Source organism: Lithobates pipiens, unplaced genomic scaffold, assembly GCF_037356315.1.
Source record: "Lithobates pipiens isolate NorthernLeopardFrog02 unplaced genomic scaffold, aLitPip1_a1.2 Scaffold_7, whole genome shotgun sequence".
Taxonomy (NCBI): Eukaryota; Metazoa; Chordata; class Amphibia; order Anura; family Ranidae; genus Lithobates; species Lithobates pipiens.
The window spans coordinates 2,505,810-2,528,926 of record NW_027507892.1 but is presented as its reverse complement, the minus strand read 5'-3'; the positions used below and the strand labels follow the sequence as shown (position 1 = coordinate 2,528,926).

The following is a 23,117-nucleotide window of genomic DNA, read 5'->3' as shown; positions in this document are numbered from 1 at the left end:
GCGCCGCTCTCCCCTATGGGAGATCGCATGACAACGGACCGCAGTGTCTGTCATCAGCTAAACCTATCCAATGGAGCCACCGCTCGGGTCCGCCTGAAAAACTGACAGGCGGACCTGAATGGATCGGCCATGTGAAAGAGGCCTAAGTACATGGATTACTGGAACCATGTCCTGTGGTCTGATGAGACCAAGATAAACTTATTTGGTTCAGATGGTGTCAAGCGTGTGTGGTGGCAACCAGGTGAGGAGTGCAAAGTCTTGTCTACAGTCACGCATGGTGGTGGGGGTGTCATGGTCTGGGGCTGCATGAGTGCTGTCGGCACTGGGGAGCTACAGATCATTGAGGGAACCATGAATGCCAACATGTACTGTGACATACTGAAGCAGAGCATGATCCCCTCCCTTCAGAGACTGGGCCGCAACTACCCCAAACACGCCTCCAAGACGACCACTGCTTTGCTAAATAAGCTGAGGGTAAAGGGGATGGACTGACCAGGCATCCTCAAACGGAAGGTGGAGGAGCGCAAGGTCTCCAACATCCACCAGCTCTGTGATGTCATCATGGAGGAGGGGAAGAGGACTCCAGTGGCAACCTGTGAAGCTCTGGTGACCTCCATGCCCAAGAGGGTTAAGGCAGTGCTGGAAAATAATGGTGGCCACACAAAAAATTTACACTTTAGGCCCAATTTAGACATTTTCACTTAGGGGTGTACTCACTTTTGTTGCCAGCGGTTTAGACATTAATGGCTGTGTGTTGAGTTATTTTGAGGGGACAGAAAATTTACACTGTTATACAAGCTGTACACTCACTACTTTACATTGTAGACAAGTGTCATTTCTTCAGTGTTGTCACATGAAAATATTTACAAAAATGTGAGGGGTGTACTCACTTGTGAGATATTGTATATGTGTAATTTTCTTGTTCTTGTACCAGGGGTCACCAAACTTTCAAAACAAAGGTTTACTGTTTTTTATATAAATGGGGGGGGGGGTGACTTGGTCTGTCAGTATGATTGCAAAATGCCCAGATGTCAGTGGGAATAAACTATTCCTCACACTAATATTAGTGATGAGGCATTGTGTCCCATCATCGGTGTCAGTGGAAGGAATAGCACCCCATCATTGGTATCAATGGGAGGAATAGCACCCCATCATTGGTATCAATGGGAGGAATAGCACCCCATCATTGGTATCAATGGGAGGAATAGCACCCCATCATTGGTATCAATGGGAGGAATAGCACCCCATCATTGGTATCAATGGGAGGAATAGCACCCCATCATTGGTATCAATGGGAGGAATAGCACCCCATCATTGGTATCAATGGGAGGAATAGCACCCCATCATTGGTGTCAATGGGAGGAATAGCACCCCATCATTGATGTCAATGGGAGGAATAGCACCCCATCATTGATGTCAATGGGAGGGATAGCACCCCGTCATTGGTGTCAATGGGAAGAATAGCAACCCATCATTGGTGTCAATGGGAAGAATAGCACCCCGTCATTGGTGTCAATGATAGGAACAGCACCCCGTCATTGGTGTCAATGGGAGGAATAGCACCCCGTCATTGGTGTCAATGGGAGGAATAGCACCCCATCATTGGTGTCAATGGGAATAATAGCACCCCATCATTGGTGTCAATGGGAAGAATAGCACCCCATCATTGGTGTCAATGGGAAGAATAGCACCCCATCATTGGTGTCAATGGGAAGAATAGCACCCCATTATTGGTGTCAATGGGAGGAATAGCACCCCATCATTGGTGTCAATGGGAGGAATAGCACCCCATCATTGGTGTCAATGGGAGGAATAGTTCCCCATCATTGGTGTCAATGGGAGGAATAGTTCCCCATCAATGGTATCAATTTAATGGGCTGCCCTGTGTGATATGCAGAATTATGTGAAAATCATGATGTCAAAATTGCATAGTAGGAACGTTCGATCCCATTTCGCAAAATCTGAACGGGGGCCTCACTATATGCTGTCATAGTAGCGGAAACTGTATACTGTGCAATGTAATTCTCTGTAAACAGCAGTGCTATGGGTTGATGGTGGCGGTTGTATCCTTGTACACTGTAACCTTCATATCTGTACTTTTCCTCACTCCCGTACAGACAGAGGAAGATGAATTAGACTTGGTGAGTGACGTGTGTGCTTCATAGACACATCTACATAACCAATTCTGATGTTCCCTTTAAAATCTTTGCAAGCTTTGAAAAGATCTCTTGACATTGATACTAATTACAAGAGATGGGTACATTGTTTCTGTGGAGGATCTGCTTATTGTTTTGCTTTTTTTAGGGGGAACATCAGATAAAAACATGCACATTGTGTTTTTTTTTTTTGTGTCTATCCCCCCACCCTGCACTACCCTATCACCATCCTTTCAGATACGCAAGTCTCCTAGTACAGGAGCTCTTCACTGTTTTGTCTTTCAATGAGGTTACATCATCCTTGGTGAGGTCATTTCTTGTCAGAGCTGTGAATGATCTCATCTTCCTCAGGAGGGCTCAGACAGCAGTCTGCTATGTACACAGAGCAAGCCGGAGTCCTCGGAGCTCTCTCTTCGCACTTCTTTAGTTATATTTATTAGTAATGTGTGAATGATTTCTGTTGCCCATCCCGAGTCCAGCTCCACCTCTCCCGTATTGTAATCTTGTGAGCCTTTGTATAGACCCCAGACCTTCCAATCTGATGGCACTTGGAGTAATGCCCCATACACACGGTTGGAAATTCCAGCGGAAAAAGTCAGATCGGACTAGATTGTCAGAAAATCCGATCGTGTGTGGGCTCTATCGGACTTTTAATTTACGACGCAAAAAGTTTGCGAGCAGGATCTAAAATTTTCCGACAACAAAATCCAGTCAGACTTCTTCCAATTGTGTGTAGAGAATTCCAACAGACAAAGTGCCACGCATGCTCAGATCAAATTACGAGACCAAAGCTATTGGCTATTGGCCTCTACGTAGTCCCGTTGTACGCAACGAACGTCACCACTTTCCAAACGATCGGATTTTCAGACAATTCTGTGCGACCGTGTGTATGCAAGACAAGTTTCGGCCAAAATCCGTCGGAAAAAATCTGACGGATTTTGTGGTCGGAATGTCTGACTGTGTGTATGGGGCATAAGAGTTGTTTTTTCTTATAGGACCGAGACCCTATTTGATTGTACTTGAGGAGAAGGCATTTTATACCAACCCCAGGCCTTCCAATCTGATGGCACGTGGGAGAAGGGACTTTCTGAAGACCCCAGTCTGGTGGATTTTTGTGAGAAGAGGTTTTGTACAGACCCCATACCTTCTAGTGTGATGGCACTTGGGGGGGGATTATGTACTAACCTTAGGCCTTCCAATCTGACAGACCCTCCAATCTGATGGCACTTGGGGGGAGGGGGAGATTTCGTGAAGAACCCAGACCTTCTAGTCTGATGGCACTTGGGGGGGGGGGGGGGATTTCGTGAAGAACCCAGACCTTCTAGTCTGATGGCACTTGAGGGGGGGGGGATTTCGTGAAGAACCCAGACCTTCTAGTCTGATGGCACTTGGGGGGAGGGGGATTTCGTGAAGAACCCAGACCTTCTAGTCTGATGGCACTTGGGGGGAGGGGGAGATTTTGTGAAGAACCCAGACCTTCTAGTCTGATGGCACTTGGGGGGGAGAGATTTTGTGAAGAACCTAGACCTTCTAGTCTGATGGCACTTGGGGGAAGAGCTTTTATGAAGACCCCAGACTCTCCAATCTGATGATACTTGGGGGAAGAGCTTTTATGAAGACCCCAGACTCTCCAATCTGATGATACTTGGGGGAAGAGCTTTTATGAAGACCCCAGACTCTCCAATCTGATGATACTTGGGGGAAGAGCTTTTATGAAGACCCCAGACTCTCCAATCTGATGATACTTGGGGGAAGAGCTTTTATGAAGACCCCAGACCCTCCAATCTGATGGCACCTGGGGGGAATAGATTTTGTGCAGACCCCACACCTCCCAATCTGATGATACTTGGGGGAAGAGCTTTTATGAAGACTCCAGACCCTCCAATCTGATGATACTTGGGGGAAGAGCGTTTATGAAGACCCCAGACCCTCCAGTCCTATGGCACTTGAGGGAAGAGATAGGTATTTGGAAAGTGCGAGGAGAGGAGAAGGATGGTTAACCTTTATTTTGGAGGATCAAAGAAACTACAAAAAAAACCTTCATTCAATCTTTTTTTTTTTTTTTTTTTTTTTTATTTTAGATTATAATACAATTTACTATGATACTGTTATCACAAATTACTCAACGCATTAACTAGATTTCCCTTTCTCAGAAAAAGCTTTTGGCAGAATTTCATGGCCTTGCAATATTATTATCTTGGTATTTTTCCTAACATGAGCAAGCAACAAGCTTTGTGCCTTTGGCCAAATATAGTCAGCGTTGCCATTTCAATTACCGCTCACAGATCACAACCTCACAACGCGCTGGGCTGCATGCGGCATGCTCTGCTATATAGTATTTGTGTGGCGCACACTGTGTTCTTATGTTTTTCATGCATATGTCAAAGCCTGCCCCCCTAGCAGAAAGTTCATATGGGAATGCTTGCATGTGTGTATGTATGCTTTCCTCGTTCAGCTCTCTCACATATGCAGGCTGCCTTTTTATTTGTTTTTTTGTTGGGTTTAAATGCTTGTTATCTTCCATACTGAAATCATCAATGTGCCGTCTTTGCTTGGTAACATCAGTACAATACTACCCTCTGTTGGTTCTGTGTAGAATTGCATACAGAGATGTGAGGTTCAGCCTTTTATATTATTATTATTATCAAATATAAAATCTTTTTTTATATATTGTTTATTTATTACAGGTACATATAGCCTTGTCAATTTATGCAGCACTTTACATATTTATTACATATTCACATCAGTCCCTGCCCTCAAGGACCTTACAATCTCAGGTCCCTAACTTACATTCATGCATGCACATACTAGGTCCAATTTAGAGAGGAGCCAATGAACTTACCAGCATATCTTTGGAATGTGGGAGGAAACTGGAGTACCCGGAGGAAACCCGCACAGGGAGAACATGCAAACTCCAGGCAGGTAGTGCCGAGATTGGGATGCGAACCGACAACCTTAGTGCTGCTAGGCTGAAATGCTATAATAATAATAACGATAATTTCAAATATTATTATAGGTATTATATACAAATATAAAATATGATTTTTTTAAATATTATTGATAACAATATAAAAATATGATTTTTGCAAATATGAAATATTATTTTTAAATAGTATTGATAATGATAATCATAAAAAATTATGTTATTAATTTTATTATTCAGAAAAAATTACCCTTAACCATTTCCCGTCCAGCGTCATACTGATACGTTGCTGGACTTTTGGTGTTTATATCATGATGATGCCTGCATCATCCCGGTACCGGTTTTTAGAGCCGACGGTTGGCTCTTTTGTAATAGCAACCAAAGTAGCTCAGTTGGCTGCTATGGCAAGCAGCGGGAGGGGATGTCTCCCCCTGCCTCCTCCCTCCCCTCTCTCGGGCTCTCCAGTCCCACTGGGAGACACCAAGGCTACCAACCAGCGTGTCTGGAAGTTAGCCGAACAATGACTTGAAATCGCTTCCGGTTTACTCAAACTATCAGCGCCAGCTTTTTGAAAATCAAAAGCATTCAGAAACACAGATCTTGGTGTTTTGAATGCTTTTAAGTGCAGAGGAGGGATTACATCTCTCCTTACAAAGTACCTGTCACATGCCTTTTTCTGTCACAAGGATGTTTACATTCCTTGTGACAGCAATAAAAATAATCAAAAATAATAAAATATTAATGAAATCATTAAAAAAAAAAAAATATGACGGTGCCCCTGTTCCTCCAATGCTTGCGCGCAAAGGTGAGCACGCGTTTTGGTCACACACGCAAACAGCGATCATCCCACATGTGAGTTATCGCCGCAAATGTCAGATCATGGACAGAAATTCTAGCACCAGACCTCCTCTGAAAAATCTCAAGTGGTAACCTGTAAAGGCTTTTAAAGCTTAGCCTATGGATAGTGAAATTGGCATTGTCGCTGTTGCACAGGTGTGCGCAGTTTTAAAGTGTGACATGTTTGGTATCTATTTACTCACAGCAGGGATTCACTCTGATATCTACCCCTGTTTGGGACTTTGGGTCTGGTAGAAGTACAACAGCTTTGAAAAAAAAAAAAAAATCTGTGTGTCAATAATAATAAAACCTTATGAATAAAAAAAAATGTCTAGTCTTATATTTTTCCATATACCGTATTTATTGGCGTATAACACGTACTGGCGTATAACATGCACCCCAATTTTAGGAGGGAAGTTTAAGGAAAAAAACTTACATTTAAATGCCCATCAATGCAGCCTTATCAGTGTCCATCTGCAGCCTTGTCCATCATTGCAGTCTTGCCCAGTGTCCATCTGCAGCCTTGTGCAGTGCCTTTGCAGCCTTGGCAGTCTCTTTGCAGCCACTGATTATTTATTTAAAATTGGCACCGATCTCCGCTGACTGTGAGCGGAGATGAGCGAGCGCCGGCGACATACAGAAAGCCGAGTGTACTCGGGTAGACTCGGCTCCTCTCGCAGTCCCGCCCGTTTCCGCTGACTGTGAGCGGAGATGAGCGAGCGCCGGCGACATACAGAAAGCCGAGTGTACTCGGCTAGACTCAGCTCCTCTCGCAGTCCCGCCCGTTTCCGCTGACTGTGAACGGAGATGAGCGATCGCCGGCGACATACAGAAAGCCGAGTATATTCGGCCAGACTCGGCTCTGCTCACAGTCAGGGGCGGGACTGCGAGAGGAGCCGAGTTTAGCCAAATGCACTCTGCTTTCTGTATGTTGGCGGCGCTCGCTCCTCTCCGCTCACAGTCAGCGGGGACCGGCGTATAACACACATCCATGATTTTCCCCTGATTTTAAGAAAAGTGCATGTTATACGCCGATTAAATACGGTAATTGCATTATACCAACATAATACATAAGAGTTGCATAAAGAGTTTGAAATGCAGCGTTTTTAGCAGGCTTTTCAAAGTCACTTGTCTCCTTCAGTAAGAAGGTACAGTGAGGGAAAAAAGTATTTGATCCCCTGCTGATTTTGTACGTTTGCCCACTAACAAAGAAATGATCAGCCTATAACTTTAATGGTAGTTTTTTTTTTTTTTTTTTTAACAATGTTAGAGAGAATAACAACAAAAATATCTAGAAAAACCCATTTCAAAAAAGTTATAAATTTGTTTGCATTTTACTGAGTGAAATAAGTATTCAATCCCCTATCGATCAGCAAGATTTCTGGCTCTCTTGTGTCTTCTATACAGGTAATGAGCTGAGATTAGAAGCACTCTCATATAACGGTCACTCTCCCTCGGTCTGGGGCTCTATGCAAAGTCTCACCTCGTGGAGTTTCAGTGATCATGAGAATGGTGAGGAGCCCAGAACTACACAGGAGAATCTTGCCAATGATCTCAAGGCAGCTGGGACCATAGTCGCCAAGAAAACAATTGGTAACACACTATGCCACAAAGGACTGAAATTCTGCAGTGCCCGCAAGGTCCCCTTGCTCAAGCACATGTACAGGCCTGTCTGACACTTGCTAATGAACATCTGAATGATTGAGAGGAGAACTGGGTGAATGTGTTGTGGTCAGATGAGACCAAATCAAACTCTTTGGCATCAACTCAATTCGGCCTGTTTGGAGGAGAAAAAGTTTCCCATGATCCCAAGATCACCATCCTCACCGTCAAACATGGAGGGGACAGGACAACTTCACTGCATCAAAGGGACGATGGACAGGGCCATGTACCGTGATATCTTGGGTGAGAACCTCTTTCCCTCAGCCAGGGGATTGAAGATGGGTCATGGATAGGTGATCCAGCATGACCATAACCCAAAACACAAAACACAAAATGCAACAAAGGAGTGGTTCAAGAAGAAGCACATGAAGGTCCTGGAGTGGCCTAGAACGTCTTCAGACCTTAATCCCATAGAAAGTATGTAGAGGGAGCTGTAGGTTTGAGTTGCCAAATGTCTGCCTCAAAACCTTAATGACTTAGAGAGGATATGCAAACAGGAGTGGGACAAAATCCCTCCTGAGATGTGTGCAAACCTGGTGGCCAACTACAAGAAACATCTGACCTATGAGATTGCCAACAAGGGTGTTGCCACCAAGTACAAGTCATGTTTTGAGAAGGGGTCAAATACTTATTTCACCCATTAAAATGCAATTTATAACTTTTGAAAAGCGTTTTTCTGAATTTTTTTGTTGTTCTGTCTCTGACTGTTATAACCAACCATTAAAATTATAGACTGATCATTTCTTTGTCGGTGGGCAAATGTACAAAATCAACAGGGGATCAAATGCTTTTTTTCCCCTCACTGTACTGTAACTCTTATGTATTATGTTGGTGGTGTAATGTAATTGTATGGAAAAACAGCCAAAAGACATATATTTTTATTCATAAGACTTTAATATTGACGCAAAGATTAATATATTTTTTATAAAATGACGTTGTACTTCTGCCATTAATGCCCCTTTTACACTTGTGCAACTTGTCTTGCGACTGCAAAGTTGCATGGCAAGTCGTGATAACCATTGATAAATGTGCGACTTTAAGTTGTGCCGAGTTCAAAGTAGTCCCTGTACTACTTTGGTCCGACTTTCATGCGAGTTGAGGTCCATAGACCTCAAGTTCACACAGGTATTCCCTGATATCAAGGCAAAAACGCGGCCCTAAAATCATGGTAAAATCGCACACTTTTTAAGTCACAGCCGTGTGAAAGAGGTCTAAAGCCCAAAACAATTAGGTGCCATTTTTCTAGTTTGATGGATTCCAATGGCTTTGTGGGCATTTGCGTTTTTATGAAATAATCCCATTTTTTTTTATCACCTGCTTATGAGATGACATTTGTGGGTTTAAACTGAATCTGTGGCCAGGCTATGGATATTCAATTAGTTACATATTCCTAAAAAGCCACAAACAAACCTTCAAAACAAGTCCTAACTGACGTTTGCAGCAGCAGGCACTGTGGAGCAGTTCATCTTCTTAAGTTTCTCAGCAGCTGTTTCCTCTCGCAGCAAAGACTTGTCAGCCTCCCAGCATGTTAATGTGATTAAGATGTATGGTTTTCAATAAAGTTTTATTTGTTTTATTTTTTTTATCTCTATCAGTTTTAATTGTCCAGGACCATGATGGCTTTCTTTGAATCATTTGGCTTGGAATTTTGGTGTCTTGTCTGTGACCGTGACATTTCTGCAACATTTATATTTTTTGCTGATTACGCATTACTTTTTCTTGTTCACAGAATACACAGAGGATAAGCAGCTCCCAGTCCACACAGTCTCTTGCAACTCCAGTTGTCTCTGTAACTACACCTAGTCTGGCCACACAGGGTCTGGTCTACTCTGCCATGCCTACTGCCTACAATACTGGTAAGCTTTACCCAATCCAGTTTACCCCACTTCCTTCCATTTTCCGATTTCTGTATTTTTAAATTTTTTATTTTTTTTACATGTTTTCAAAAAGTGTAAAAAGTTTATTCCTATCGAATCTTACTTGCCATTCTTTAAACTCTGTGGAGATTAAAGGGAGAACCAAGTTGGTTGTCCCATTCATTTCTATAGAACTCAGTCACAGTTTACAGAGGGAAAAACAAACGTAATCCCTGCATGGCAGCCGTATTCTCGGTTAACTGCATAATGCCCATTAACTGTGAGCAGATCCCACTCTGATTAAAGCGTATATGGGGGAGTATTTGCCCCTTTCCTGATTATTATTTTTTTGCATAGGTCACACTTAAATTAATAACATCATCAAACACATTTTAATATTACACAAAGATAACCAAAATAAACGCAAAATACAGTTTTTAAATGAGTTGAGTTGAGAGATATCTTAATATAGCATGGTCTTACCCCAAAGGGTCCCTACGCCTATATTGGAGTTCCTGGGAAGAGAGGGCCCAGGGACCAGAAGCAGCACAGAGAGCGGCAGAAAAGTAGAAGAGAGAGACTACGCAGGAAAAGCCAAGTATTCAGTAGCCCGCAGAAGACCGGAATAGTGGGGACCTCCTGGAGCTCGACAGGGAGGTTATTCCATAGTACGGCACCCTGGTGGGAGAAGGCCCAACCACCACACCGGATCTTCCTGGGCACCAAGATGTAGAGGAGATCTCTACCGGTAGATCTGAATGATCTGACAAGATCTCGTTTATGAAAACAAGAGCAGAGATGGCTTGGGGCCAGGCCTCTCATAATCTTAAACATAATACAACCTATCTTAAATAAGATGCGATAGTGGACCGGCAGCCAATGCAAGGGGACATCCATGAGTAACCTAGCCGCAGCATTTTGAATAAGTTGAAGCTTCTGCACTAGCATTTTTGGCAATCCCAGATAAAGAGAGTTGCAGTAGTCTAGGCAGCTACCTATCGTGGTACAGATGACAGTTTTTCTGTCCGAGAGATCCAGATATTTAAACAGTGCCCCCCCCCCCCCCCCCCCAGGAGTTTTAGCTGCCAGTGACATGCACTGATGACCTTTTTTTTTACCTGAGGAGTCAGCATTAAACCTGAATCTAGGACAAATCCCAGATCACAGACCTGGGGGGCCACCTCCAGAGCAGGACCAAATGAGGGAGGCCAAGGTGGAGGGTGTGGCCAGATCGCGGAAGATGATCACCTCAGTTTTGCCCCCATTAAGTTTCAGGAAGTTAGCAGACATCCATGTGTTGATGGCCTCCAAACAACTGGCAAGGGTGGCATCAGCCATTCGGTTCCTAGGAATCTTCAGGTAAACCTGGGTGTCATCAGCATAAACATGGTACTGGGCAGTGTGGGACTTCAGCAGTTTATAAATGATTTAATTTATTATGTGAAAAAAAGCTGTCCAAACTTGCCTGGCCCTATTTGGAAAGCTGAGTTAAATTTCACTTGCCACACCCAGGCCTTATTACTGCCAGACCTGTTGAATCAAGAAATCACCTAAATAGAAGTTGTCTGACAAAGTGAAGCACGCTAAAACAGTGGTCATCAACCCTGTCCTCAGGGCCCACTAACAGTGCAAGTTTTATTTATTACATTGGGGAGATAAAGACTAGAATACTGCAATCACTGAGCTGCAAATGATATCACCTGTGATGTATTTCAGTTACTTGCAAACCTGGCCTGTTAGTGGGCCCTGAGGACAGGGTTGATGACCACTGCGCTAAAAGATCTAAAAAGCAACACCATGCCACGATCTAAAGAAATTCAAGAACAGATGAGAAACAAAGTAATTTATATGTATCAGTCTGGAAAGGGTTACAGAGCCATTTCTAAGGCTTTGGCACTCCCAATGATCCACAGTGAGAGCCATTATCCACAAATGGAAAAAAACAGGAGTGGCCGGCCTACCAAAATTTCTCCAAGAGCACAAAGACAATTCATCCAGGAGGTCATAAGAACCCAGAACATCTAAAGAACTGCAGGGCCTCACTTGCTTCAGGTAAGGTCAGTGTTCAATGATTTAACAATAAGAAAGACACTGGGCAAAAATGGCCTCCATAAGAGAGTTCCAAGGCCAAAGCCACTGCTGACCAAAAAAGAACAAATGGTTGTCTCGCATTTGTCAAAAAACATCTTGATTATCCCCAAGACTTTTGGGCAAATATTCTGTGGACTGGTGAGACAAAAATTGAACTTTTTGGAAGGTGTGCGTTCCATTACATCTGGTGTAAAACTAACACAGCATTTGATATAAAGAACATTGTACCAACAGTCACACATGGTGGTGGTAGTGTGATGGTCTGGGGCTGCTTTGCAACTTCAGGACCTGAACGTCTTCCCATCATTGGTGGAACCATGAATTATGTGCTCTACCAGAAAATCCTAAAGGAGAATGTCTCGGATATCAGTTCCTGACCTCAAGCACACTTGGGTTATGCAGCAGGACAATGATCCGAAACACACCAGCAAGTCCACCTCGGAATGGCTCCGAAAAAAACAAAATTAAGGTTTTAAAATGGCCTAGTCAAAATCCAGGCTTTAATCTGACTGAGATGCTTTGGCATGACCTTAAACAGGCTGTTCATGTTGGGAAAACCCTCCAATGTGGCTGAATTAAAACAATTCTGCAAAGAATAGTGGACCAAAACTCCTCCACAGCAATGTGAAAGACTCGTTGCCAGTTAATGCAAACTCTTGATTGCAGTTGTTGCTGCCAAGGGTGGGTGGCACAACCAGTTATTAGGTTTAGGGGGCAATTACTTTTTCACACCACTGTATAAGTGGGCATAAGTTTATTACTTTACATACAGTGCCTTGCGAAAGTATTCGGCCCCCTTGAACTTTTCAACCTTTTGCCACATTTCAGGCTTCAAACATAAAGATATAAAATTTTTATTTTTTTGTGAAGAATCACCAACAAGTGGGACACAATTGTGAAGTGGAATGAAATCTATTGGATATTTTAAACTTTTTTAGCAAATAAAAAACTGAAAAGTGGTGTGTGCAAAATTATTCGGCCCCTTTACTTTCAGTGCAGCAAACTCACTCCAGAAGTTCAGCGAGGATCTCTGAATGATCCAATGTTGTCCTAAATGACTGATGGTGATAAATAGAATCCACCTGTGTGTAATCAAGTCTCTGTATAAATGCACCTGCTCTATGATGGTCTCAGGGTTCTGTTGAAAGCGCAGAGAGCATCATGAAGACCAAGGAACACACCAGGCAGGTCCGTAATACTGTTGTGGAGAAGTTTAAAGCCGGATTTGGATATAAAAAGATTTCCCAAGCTTTAAACATCCCAAGGAGCACTGTGCAAGTGATCGTTTTGAAATGGAAGGAGTATCAGACCACTGCAAATCTACCAAGACCTGGCCATCCCTCTAAACTTTCAGCTCAGACAAGGAGAAGACTGATCAGAGATGCAGCCAAGAGGCCCATGATCACTCTGGATGAACTGCAGAGAACTACAGCTGAGGTGGGAGAGTCTGTCCATAGGACAACAATCAGTCGTACACTGCACAAATCTGGCCTTTATGGAAGAGTGGCAAGAAGAAAGCCATTTCTCAAAGATATCCATAAAAAGTCTCGTCTAAAGTTTGCCACAAGCCACCTGGGAGACACACCAAACATGTGGAAGAAGGTGCTCTGGTCAGATGAAATCAAAAATCCAACTTTTTGCCCACAATACAAAACGATATGTTTGGCGTAAAAGCAACACAGCTCATCACCCTCAACACACCATCCCCACTGTCAAACATGGTGGTGGCAGCATCATGTTTTGGGCCTGCTTTTCTTCAGCAGGGACAGGGAAGATGGTTAAAATTGAGGGGAAGATGGATGCAGCCAAATACAGGACCATTCTGGATGAAAACCTGTTGGAGTCTGCAAAAGACCTGAAACTGGGACGGAGATTTATCTTCCAACAAGACAATGATCCCAAACATACAGCAAAATCTACAAAGGAATGGTTCACAAATAAACGTATCCAGGTGTTAGAATGGCCAAGTCAAAGTCCAGACCTGAATCCAATCGAGAATCTGTGGAAAGAGCTGAAAACTGCTGTTCACAAACGCTCTCCATCCAACCTCACTGAGCTCGAGCTGTTTTGCAAGGAAGAATGGGCAAGAATTTCAGTCTCTCGATGTGCAAAACTGATAGAGACATACCCCAAGCGACTTGCAGCTGTAATCGCAGCAAAAGGTGGCTCTACAAAGTATTAACGCAAGGGGGCCGAATAATTTTGCACGCCCCACTTTTCATTTTTTTTATTAGTTAAAAAAGTTTCAAAAATCCAATAGATTTCGTTCCACTTCACAATTGTGTCCCACTTGTTGGTGATTCTTCACAAAAAATTTAAATTTTATATCTTTATGTTTGAAGCCTGAAATGTGGCAAAAGGTTGAAAAGTTCAAGGGGGCCGAATACTTTCGCAAGGCACTGTATGTAGTTGAAATTTCATATGTTGGTTGGTAATTTACCTCTTCCTGTATAGTAACTCTTTTTCCTTCTTTTCTTTTTTCTTTTCCTTTTCATTGAAGGTAAATAATGGATTCCAAGCAGCAGCAAAATGAGTTCTTGATGGAGGGGTGCGGGCTGTCCGAAATCTACAGAAGGCTACAGAATGTTTACAAAGATGACACCATGGACAAGAGTCACCAATGACAAGATATTGCTCTTCTCAATGGTGTAATCTACATAGACATTCTATAGTTTTATGTGGATGTTGGCACCTCTCCATCAGTGACGGCTTCTGCTTGGGATCCATTATTTAGCTGCAATGGAAAAAAAGGCGTTGCTATAGGGGAAAAGTTACTCTACCAATATGGTATACCCAAATTTTGCATTACTTTTGGTACAGCTCTCATATTTGTGGTGTTCTAGGAGGCAAATCCCCCCGAGCCCAGTCCTCTCCTGGTTGCTCAGTAAAATGCCAAATATTCTGCTTCTAAGGTCTGAATTTGGGAGAATAATTGATTGTGATGGTTCTCTGCCCATCTAAGGTCTGAATTTGGCAGAATAATTGATTGTGACGGGCACTCCTCTGCCCAGTTGCTCCATTCATAGAAGCTGTTGCTTCAGCTATGAATTAAACTTCATCTATGAATTCAGGGGGCAGGTCTTTCAATCATCCGCCCCCTCCATTCATAGATCATGTTTTATTTATAGAAAGTGTAGTTACGGCTTCTATAAAATGGAGCAGCTGGGTGGACTGGCATAGGCAGGCACTCTTGATGAGAGCCCTGTTACAGCCCCTTAGTTCTGTTAATCCCCCCTACACCGGAAGATTATGGCAGAGGGGCTGGGGGAAATCTGAGAAGGAAGATTTCCGCAAAAGGAGGACACGGCAAACATTTCACTGAAGGCAAGTAATGTCCCTTGTGCTGTTACCTCCACTGTGCAGTTCATTTTGCACAGAGTGGCCCCGATCCTCCTGTTCTGGGGTGCCTCGGTGGCTGTCTCGGCTCCTCCCTGCAATAGCTAACCCCTCCTCTGGGAAGCACTTTCCCGAGGGGGTTAGTTTGCGGGAGCGCTCCCTGTCATAAACACGTCCATAGACACAGCGTGTATGACTCAGTCCCGCCCCCCCTCCCCAGGGCCGCATCATTGGATGTGATTGACAGCAGCGTGAGCCAATGGCTGCGCTGCAATCAATCTATCCTATCTATCCAATCCATGGCCAGACTCTGTGAAGAAGAGGACGCCCGGGGGGGGGGGGGGGCGTGCACAGTAGGTGAACTGGCTCAGGTAAATAAACGGAGGGGGGGGGGCTGGGGGGGCCGTCATTGCCAGGTGTTTTCATCCTAGGCATTAAGGTGGAAAAACGCAAACCTTTACAACTCTTTAAGCTTTGATTTGTCCACCCCTGGATAAATTATTAGACTGAATATATGGCTGATGTGAGATTCTGAAAAGAAGGCAGGCTACCGTCCAGAGTCGGTTTGATGTATTTCATATCAAATATAGTATGGGCCATTTTATAGGAAACAAAGGTACCAACTTGAATTTATTAAAGTCCTCCTTATCATATTTTTCAGTAAGAAGAACTGGAGTTAAAAAATAAATAAATCCAAACACCTTTTAGCTTCTTTTTTTATCTTTTATTTATATATTTTTTAATATCAGCGTGGTCCCAAAATAGTTGTACATTTCTTGAAATAACAAAGTTTTGCTCTTTTTATTCTTGTCCAGATTATCCTCTTACCAGTGCGGACCTTTCTGTTCTACAAGGGTTTAACTCTCCAGGAATGCTGCAGATTGGACAAGTGTCTGCCTGGCAGCAGCATCACTTAGGACAAGCAGCCCTCAACTCCCTTATGTGAGTACCATTTCAAATTTATGTTGCGTACCTAGGCAAATGAGTTTTGTGCTCTTGTGAAAATTTGAAAGCATAACTATACTTCTATCTAAATTTGGGGAAAGTAACTTTGGTGAGGGATCAGATTGGCTAGGTGCTTCCTCTCACTAAGTGCACCTGAACTGCATCCTCACCTGCCACAGCTGACCAGACAACAGCTAGAAAGAAGACAGATGCTTCATTATTCATTGTCTCAGCTCTCAGCACTTTTCCCAGGCCAGCAGCAGTAAGAGGAATGAAGGGGCTGACCAGGGCTGCTGTTAGAGATCATAAGGCCCCATACAACCCTGCTGATCCCCCCCCCCCCCCCCAATCACACCTACAACCCCCGTGTGCAGCAGAAAGCAGCACAGACTTCATCAGCTTACACCCCAAAAATAAAATTTAAAAAAGTCCCTTTTCTGTTCCTACCTCCTGGACTGATCTGTTAACCTGATGAGGCCCAGTAAAATGTAATTTAAGCCCTAATGATCAAGTATTATGCCGCATACACATGATCGGAATTTTGGTGGGAAAAAACTCTGATGGTTTTCAAAATGGAATTCCGACGGGATCTTGCACAAGCTGTCTTGCATACACACGGTCACACCAAATTCCAACCGTCAAGAACACGGTGAAGTACAACACGTACGACTGGACTAGAAAAAGGAAGTTCAATACCCAGTAGGGAATAGCTTCCATCTTGTAGTTGAATCTGAGCATGCCTGAGTTTTTGCGCGTCGGAATTGCATACACACGATCAAAATTTTCGATAGAAAGTTTTTCCGTTGGAAAAATTGAGAACATGCTCTCAAATTTTTGCTGGCGGGAATTCAGCCAGCTAAATTCTGATGGAGCGTACACACGGTCGCATTTTCCGATGAAAAGCTCTCTTCGGTCTTTTGCTGGCCGAAATTCAGATCGTGTGTACGTGGCATTAGGGTGTGGTCTAGTAAAATCCAATTCTTCATGTAATCAGAAATGAACAATAAAGCTGCCCTGGGCCAAATACAACAGGGCCGGTTGTACTACCTTATCAGTAGCCCTGGGGCTGCCACTCCCCACCCTCTCTGCATTGCTCTTCCTGACACCTATTTTGGCAAAATCCAAAACCTGCTTCTTTTATGAAGGTTTTGTCTCAGCTGTTGAGTCGGCTGCAGCCGGAGAAGGGGTACATTTTGGACTACATATCTAGGGTTAGCACCTAGAAACATAGTACAAAGTATTAGTAGGAGACACAACAGCAAAACAAAAAAAGATAGATTTTATTTAACGTGAACCTGTGTCCAGACTGCACATGTTTTTACATATTCTGAATAACTACTGTAAAAAAAAAGCCCCCATCCACCTATGTAGCTATTCGGCATTGGAGAGAAATTGGAACATTCTCAGCTATTTTCTGTGGAGAGCAGGATCTCGGCAATCTACCAACCCTCTAATGTAAACAACCAGATGTTTCTAAGCTGTTAGAAATCCAGTCTTTGTTTGGATTTTTGAGAATAAATTATGTCACAGAACAAGCAGCTAGAGAGGTCAGTGATCTTTTATTGTAAGTCTACTTTCACACTGGGGCGTTGGCGGTAAAGTGCTGTTATTTATAGCGGTGCTTTACTGTAAGTTTTTGGGGCGCTGTTTGGTGGCTAGCCGGACGCTTTTAACCCCCGCTAACGGCCGAAAAAGGATTAAAAGCGTCTGCAAAGTGCAGCTGCCCATTGATTTCAATGGGCAGTGGGGCTTTAGGAGCGGTGTATAAACGGCTCCTACAGCGCCTCAAAGATGCTGCTTGCAGGACTTTTTTTTTTAGTGCTCTGCCAGTGCAGAGAGGCTCTTTACAGGTGCTATTTTTAGCGCTATAGTACCTGTAAAGCGCCTCAGTGTGAAAGCAGCCTAAAGTTCTTTTACTGCTTATGAACAACGTAAATAGTTTGTTGCCCATAGTCTAAGCACATGTGCACTTCAATGGTGCTCCTCATGTCCTCTACATAGTATGAACTAAGTGTCAGCACGTGCCAGTGCCATTGCACATAAGTCCATGATGTCATAACATATGGGGGTGTGGTCTCTGTGTCACGATGCAGTATCATGGACAGAGTCGGGGGTTTTAAAATGCTGGGCCACATTTAAAGTCTCATTTTTTCCCCCCTATAAATATAACAAACCTAATATAATTTCCTGCTCTGTTGTAGTGGATTTGCACAGAGCAGCCTGGAACCTCATCTTTTTGGTTCCCTCTTCTTTGATCCTGACCCCTCTTTTCTGTTGAGTGCCCCCACAGCAAGCAGCTTGCTATGTGAGCACCTGAGCCAAGTCACAGCTCCCTGTGTTCATTCAGACACAGAGCCCCACCCCCCCCCCCTCCTGATTGTCTAGCTGACTTTGACAGCAGTGGGAGCCAATGGCGCTGCTGCTGTGTCTCAGCCAATCAGGAGGAAGAATCTCGGATGGCTGACACACTCATGGACATTGCTGGACAGAGAGGGACCTCAGGTAAGTCTTGGGGGGGGGGGGGGGGGGGGCTGCTGCACACAAGGCTTTTGATCTTAATGCATAGAATGCATTAAGATAGAAAAGCTTCTGACTTTACAGCCGCATTAATGAGGACACCCAGTTGAGGCATGTTCTATGGACGAATAAATGTATTCTAGTTTAGGAAGTAACGCATCCCTTTTGCAGAGAGATGCATGGCCATGTCTTATGGCCCCCTTAACATGATATTGTTTATAGAGACAGATCAAAGATCTAAAATTCTGATTAGGACCTCACAGCCTCTGAGTTTTGTAATATTGACTTTGAGATGGAGGTATGTAGGAAGGTGTCCAGTACATAATCATCTGTTGATCATTGGAACTTTCCTCATACAGGTTTGGGAGGCTAGGTATGGGTTACATACACCCCTGCCCAGTTTTTAGAATGATGCAAACATTAACTTCACAAAGTCTGCTGCCTCAGTTTTTATTATGGCAATTTGCATATGTTCCAGAATGTTCTGAAGACTAATCGGATGAATTGCAATGTCCCTCTTTGCCATGAAAATTAATTTAATCTCCCAAAAAACATTTCAGCCCTGCCACAAATGGACCAGCTGACATCATGTCAGTGATTCTCATTAACACAGATATCAGTATCGACGAGGACAAGGCTGGAAATCACTCTGTAATGCTGATTAAGTTATAATAACAGACTGGAAGCTTTAAAAGGAGGATGGTGCTTGAAATCATTGTTCTTTCTCTGTTCACCATGATTACCTGCAAGGAAACATGTGCAGCCATCATTGATTTCCACAGAAAGGGATGCACAGGTAAGGATATTGTGGCTGCTAAGATTGCACCTAAATCAACCATTTATCGGATCATAAGGAACTTCAAGGAGAGAGGTTCAATTGTTGTGAAGAAGGCTTTAATAAGGCGCCTAAGAAAGTCCAGCAAGCACCAGATCCATCTCCTACAGTTGATTCAGCTGCGGGATCGGGGCACCACCAGTGTAGAGCTTGCTCATGAGTGGCTGCAGACAGGTGTGAATGCATCTGCATGCACAGTGAGAAGATGACTTATGGAGGATGGCCTGGTGTCAAGAAGGGCAGCAAAGTACCCACTTCTCTCAAGGAAAAACATCAAGGACAGACTGATATTCTGCAAAAGGTACAGGGATTGGACTGCTGAGGACTGGGGTAAAGTAATTTTCTCTAATTCCCTATCCCAATTGTTTGGGTCATCCAGAAAAAAACTTTGTCTTGAGAAGAAAAGATGAGCGCTACCATCAGTCCTGTGTCATGCCAACAGTAAAGCCTCCTGAGACCATTTGTGTGTAGGGTTGCTTCCCAGCCAAGGGAGTGGGCTCACTCACAAATTTTCCTAATAACACCGCCATGAATAAAGAATGGTACAAAAACATCCTCCGAGAGCAACTTTTCCCAACCATCCAAGAACAGTTTGGGGAACAATGCCTTTCCCAGTATGATGGAGCACCTTGTCATAAGGCAAAAGTGATAACCAAGTGGCTTTGGGAACAAAACCTCTAAATTTTGGGTCTTTGGCCAGGAAACTCCCCAGACCTTAATCCCATTGAGAACTTGTGGTTAAACCTTTTAGGAGGCGGTTGAACAACAAAAATCCCACAAATTCTGACAAACTCCAAGCATTGATTATGCAAGAATGGTCAGCAATCAGTCAGGATGTGGCCCAGAAGTTGACTGACAGCATGCCGTGGCGAATTGAAGAGGTCTTGAAAAAGAAGGGTCAACACTGCAAATGTTGACTCTGCAGAAACTCAATGTAATTGTCAATAAAAGCCTTTGGCACTTATGAAATGCTTGTAATTTTACTTCAGTATACCATAGTCAGATCTGACAAAAAAAATCTAAAAACCATGAAGCAGCAGACTTTGTGAAAGTTAATGTGTGTCATTCTCAAAACTTTTGGCCAGGGCTGTAGTACTTTCCATGTTTCTATTATACTTTTGCTAGATTTGTAATGATGAATGAACATCTACTGCCTTCATAATTAAAAATGACGTGCATCCACCTTCCTTCATTTATGCAATTTTTTGTCTTTGTATTTCACAGGGCTGGCGGGCAGCTATCTCAGGGTTCAAACTTATCCATCAATACCAACCAAAACATCCACATCAAATCGGAGCCGATCTCTCCTCCACGTGACAGAGTGACCTCCACCGGGTTTCCTCCACAGCAACAACAACAACAGCAGCAGCAGCAGCAACCACAGCACCATCAACCCCAGGCTCGTCCAGAAATGGGGAGATCTCCCGTGGACAGCCTGAGTAGCTCCAGCAGCTCCTACGACGGGAGCGATCGAGAGGATGTTCGCAATGATTTCCACTCTCCTGTCACCATGGGAAGAAATCCCAACACTGAAGACAGGGACAGCCCCTCCATGAAACGAATGAGGATGGATGCCTGGGTGACATAAAAGGTTTTTATGTCCTCTTCTGTGGCTGAGCTCCATGCATATCAAAAACTGTTTTCTTTTTCCAGAGGATGCAGAACCCTTTATATAGATATATATATATTAAAAAAATATATATATATGTATATATAAAAAGAGAGTTATGTCACACATGCACAAGCCTCATCTTTTTTGTGTCTCTGTGTGCTCAGTTGTGTTTTAACACAAATTCTATCAGGTACCTGCTGCAAATGACTGTATACAGACCTACAATATTACGTGGCAATGTGGCACTTACATGGAGTTTGACCCTTTTTTCCTGGAGAGAACACAGTAAAATCTGAATTTTGTACTGTACCACGTTGAGACTGCAATAGTAAAGGGACGATTTTATATATATATATATATATATATATATATATATATATATATATATATATATAGACAGGGATGGGGATTTGTGAAAATACATCTTTGTAGTATGGTTGTAAGACCCTTTAACCACCGTGACTGACTCGACATCCCCCTCTGCCAAGAGGTTTATACAGTACAAAGCTATCTGTCCTTAGCCCCTTGTGTAGGCAGGCCATTTAAAGACGTGGCTTTGTAGCAGGAATAAAAACCCGAAAGCAGGAAACAAAAGAAAGCAATAGTGTATATGTAAATGTTTTATCCTACACAACCATGCCTAAATCTCCCCCCCTCACAGTAGGAGTATATGAAGGGCTTAAGCCACACAGTCTATTTTTGCACGCTCAACACAAACCGCAATCGTAAAAGAGAGAATGGAGGTTTCTTGTCAAGTGTGTGACTTAAAAAAAATATATATATATATATAAATAAAAATTGGGTTTTCGGGGGGGGGGGGGGGGGGAGCATGAGATTTTTTTTCTTTTTAAAGATCTATACGTCTAACCGCGTTTTAAAGGAAAAAAAAAAAAAAGTAATATATTAAGTTATAATTGGAATATGTTTAAGAACATTTCTTTTTACATTCATACCTTGAAAAAAAAAAAACAAATAGAGAACTGATTTTAGCTTGTGTATATTTTATATTATTAAAAAAAAAAGACCCTTATGGATTAATGACTATATATAAAAAGTTCTATACTTTTGAAGACGTTCTGCAATGAATTATTTATATAAACCAAAGCTGTATGTTGAGCTTTTTCCTTTTTTTTTTTTTTTTTTGTAGACTATAGACTTATTCTGTAATTCCTTGATTTTTATATATTTTTTTTTTTTGGCTTTGAAAGTAAAAAGAAAAATTTAAAAATATTAATGCTACATCTGCAGAAAGAAAAAAAAAAAATAATAAGCCATGATATAACTGTATGTATAAATTAAACTTTGAGCCAAACTCTTGTTCTTTTGTATAGAACATCCTAAATATTTCACGACAGGGTGTAAGTACCAATGTATTGTATGTTCACCAAACCGATTTTATATATAGATATATCTATATCTATATCTCTATAGATATATATATAGATCTCTATATATCTATACATATAAATTACGGATTACTGCCAACTTGAAGTGATGACGGCAATATCCAAGTAGGAAAGTATAAGAGTATTTAATGTGTAATGTACAGTTTTGTCAAATATGCTGTATTCCCTCTTGGGTGTTATTTGCTAGTACTGTTACTACACAACTCGCTTTTTTTTTTTCTGAGAGTTGTATAAAATTTGTTTTGTGGTATTCAAAGTGGTGTGTTTTTAATCTGACTTAATACTTAATATTCCATGCACAGTATTGTGGCAAAATTGGCAAAAATATGTCTGACTGGGGGAAACCAGAGCTCAGGTTGAAGAACTGCTGTGTTTCTTTTATAAGATGGCACATTTGAGCAACTTAGACCAGAACCTCTAGAGAACTGCACCTCTTGTGTAACCCATACAATAGGACTTTGATATAAATTACTATTACCAGTTGAGGGATGTTGAATCTCAAGCCTAAAACTTTTTTTTTTCTTTTTCCTTCATATTTGGACAGTGTGGAAAAGGCATAAGAACCTCTTTCAGATCTTTCAAGTTGGGAAGATTTCCCTTCACTTTCTTAGATGACTGGAGAGCACAATAGTGTTGCGTTCCCCTCCCCCCTGACACCAATAATGGGGCACAGTTCCTCCCAATGATACCAACGATGGGGCATACTTTCTCCCAATGACGCAAACAATGGGGCACAATGACACCAGTGGTAAGGCACAGTTCCTCCTAATATCACCAATGATGGGGCACAATTCCTCCCACTGTTTTTTTCTCATCCTACATCTATAGACACAGGCAGCACAGCTCAGCCCCGCCCCCCGTTCCCTTGTCATAGAATTTGATTGAGAGTAGCAGGAACCAATGGCTCCTGGTGCTAACAATCTGCCCTGTGAGGAGAAAGG

The 23,117-nt window shown here is 42.7% G+C and overlaps 1 protein-coding gene across 8 annotated transcripts in view; it reads left to right on the top strand.

Moving 5' to 3' along the window:
• LOC143959302 (myocyte-specific enhancer factor 2A homolog) overlaps nucleotides 1-21,368 on the top strand; it is a 282,757-nt gene extending 261,389 nt beyond the window's left edge. For 5 of the 8 annotated variants that reach the window (XM_077467986.1, XM_077467990.1, XM_077467991.1 and 2 more), the window contains 4 exons: nucleotides 2,118-2,141; nucleotides 9,308-9,434; nucleotides 15,677-15,803; nucleotides 20,383-21,368. In XM_077467986.1, coding sequence (XP_077324112.1) covers nucleotides 2,118-2,141; nucleotides 9,308-9,434; nucleotides 15,677-15,803; nucleotides 20,383-20,746 — 642 coding nt within the window. In that variant the 3' untranslated portion in view covers nucleotides 20,747-21,368. The remainder of the gene's footprint in view (nucleotides 1-2,117; nucleotides 2,142-9,307; nucleotides 9,435-15,676; nucleotides 15,804-20,382) is intronic. The other 3 variants (XM_077467989.1, XM_077467992.1, XM_077467993.1) reach the window with 1 other exon arrangement.
• The last annotated feature ends 1,749 nt before the right edge of the window (nucleotides 21,369-23,117 follow it).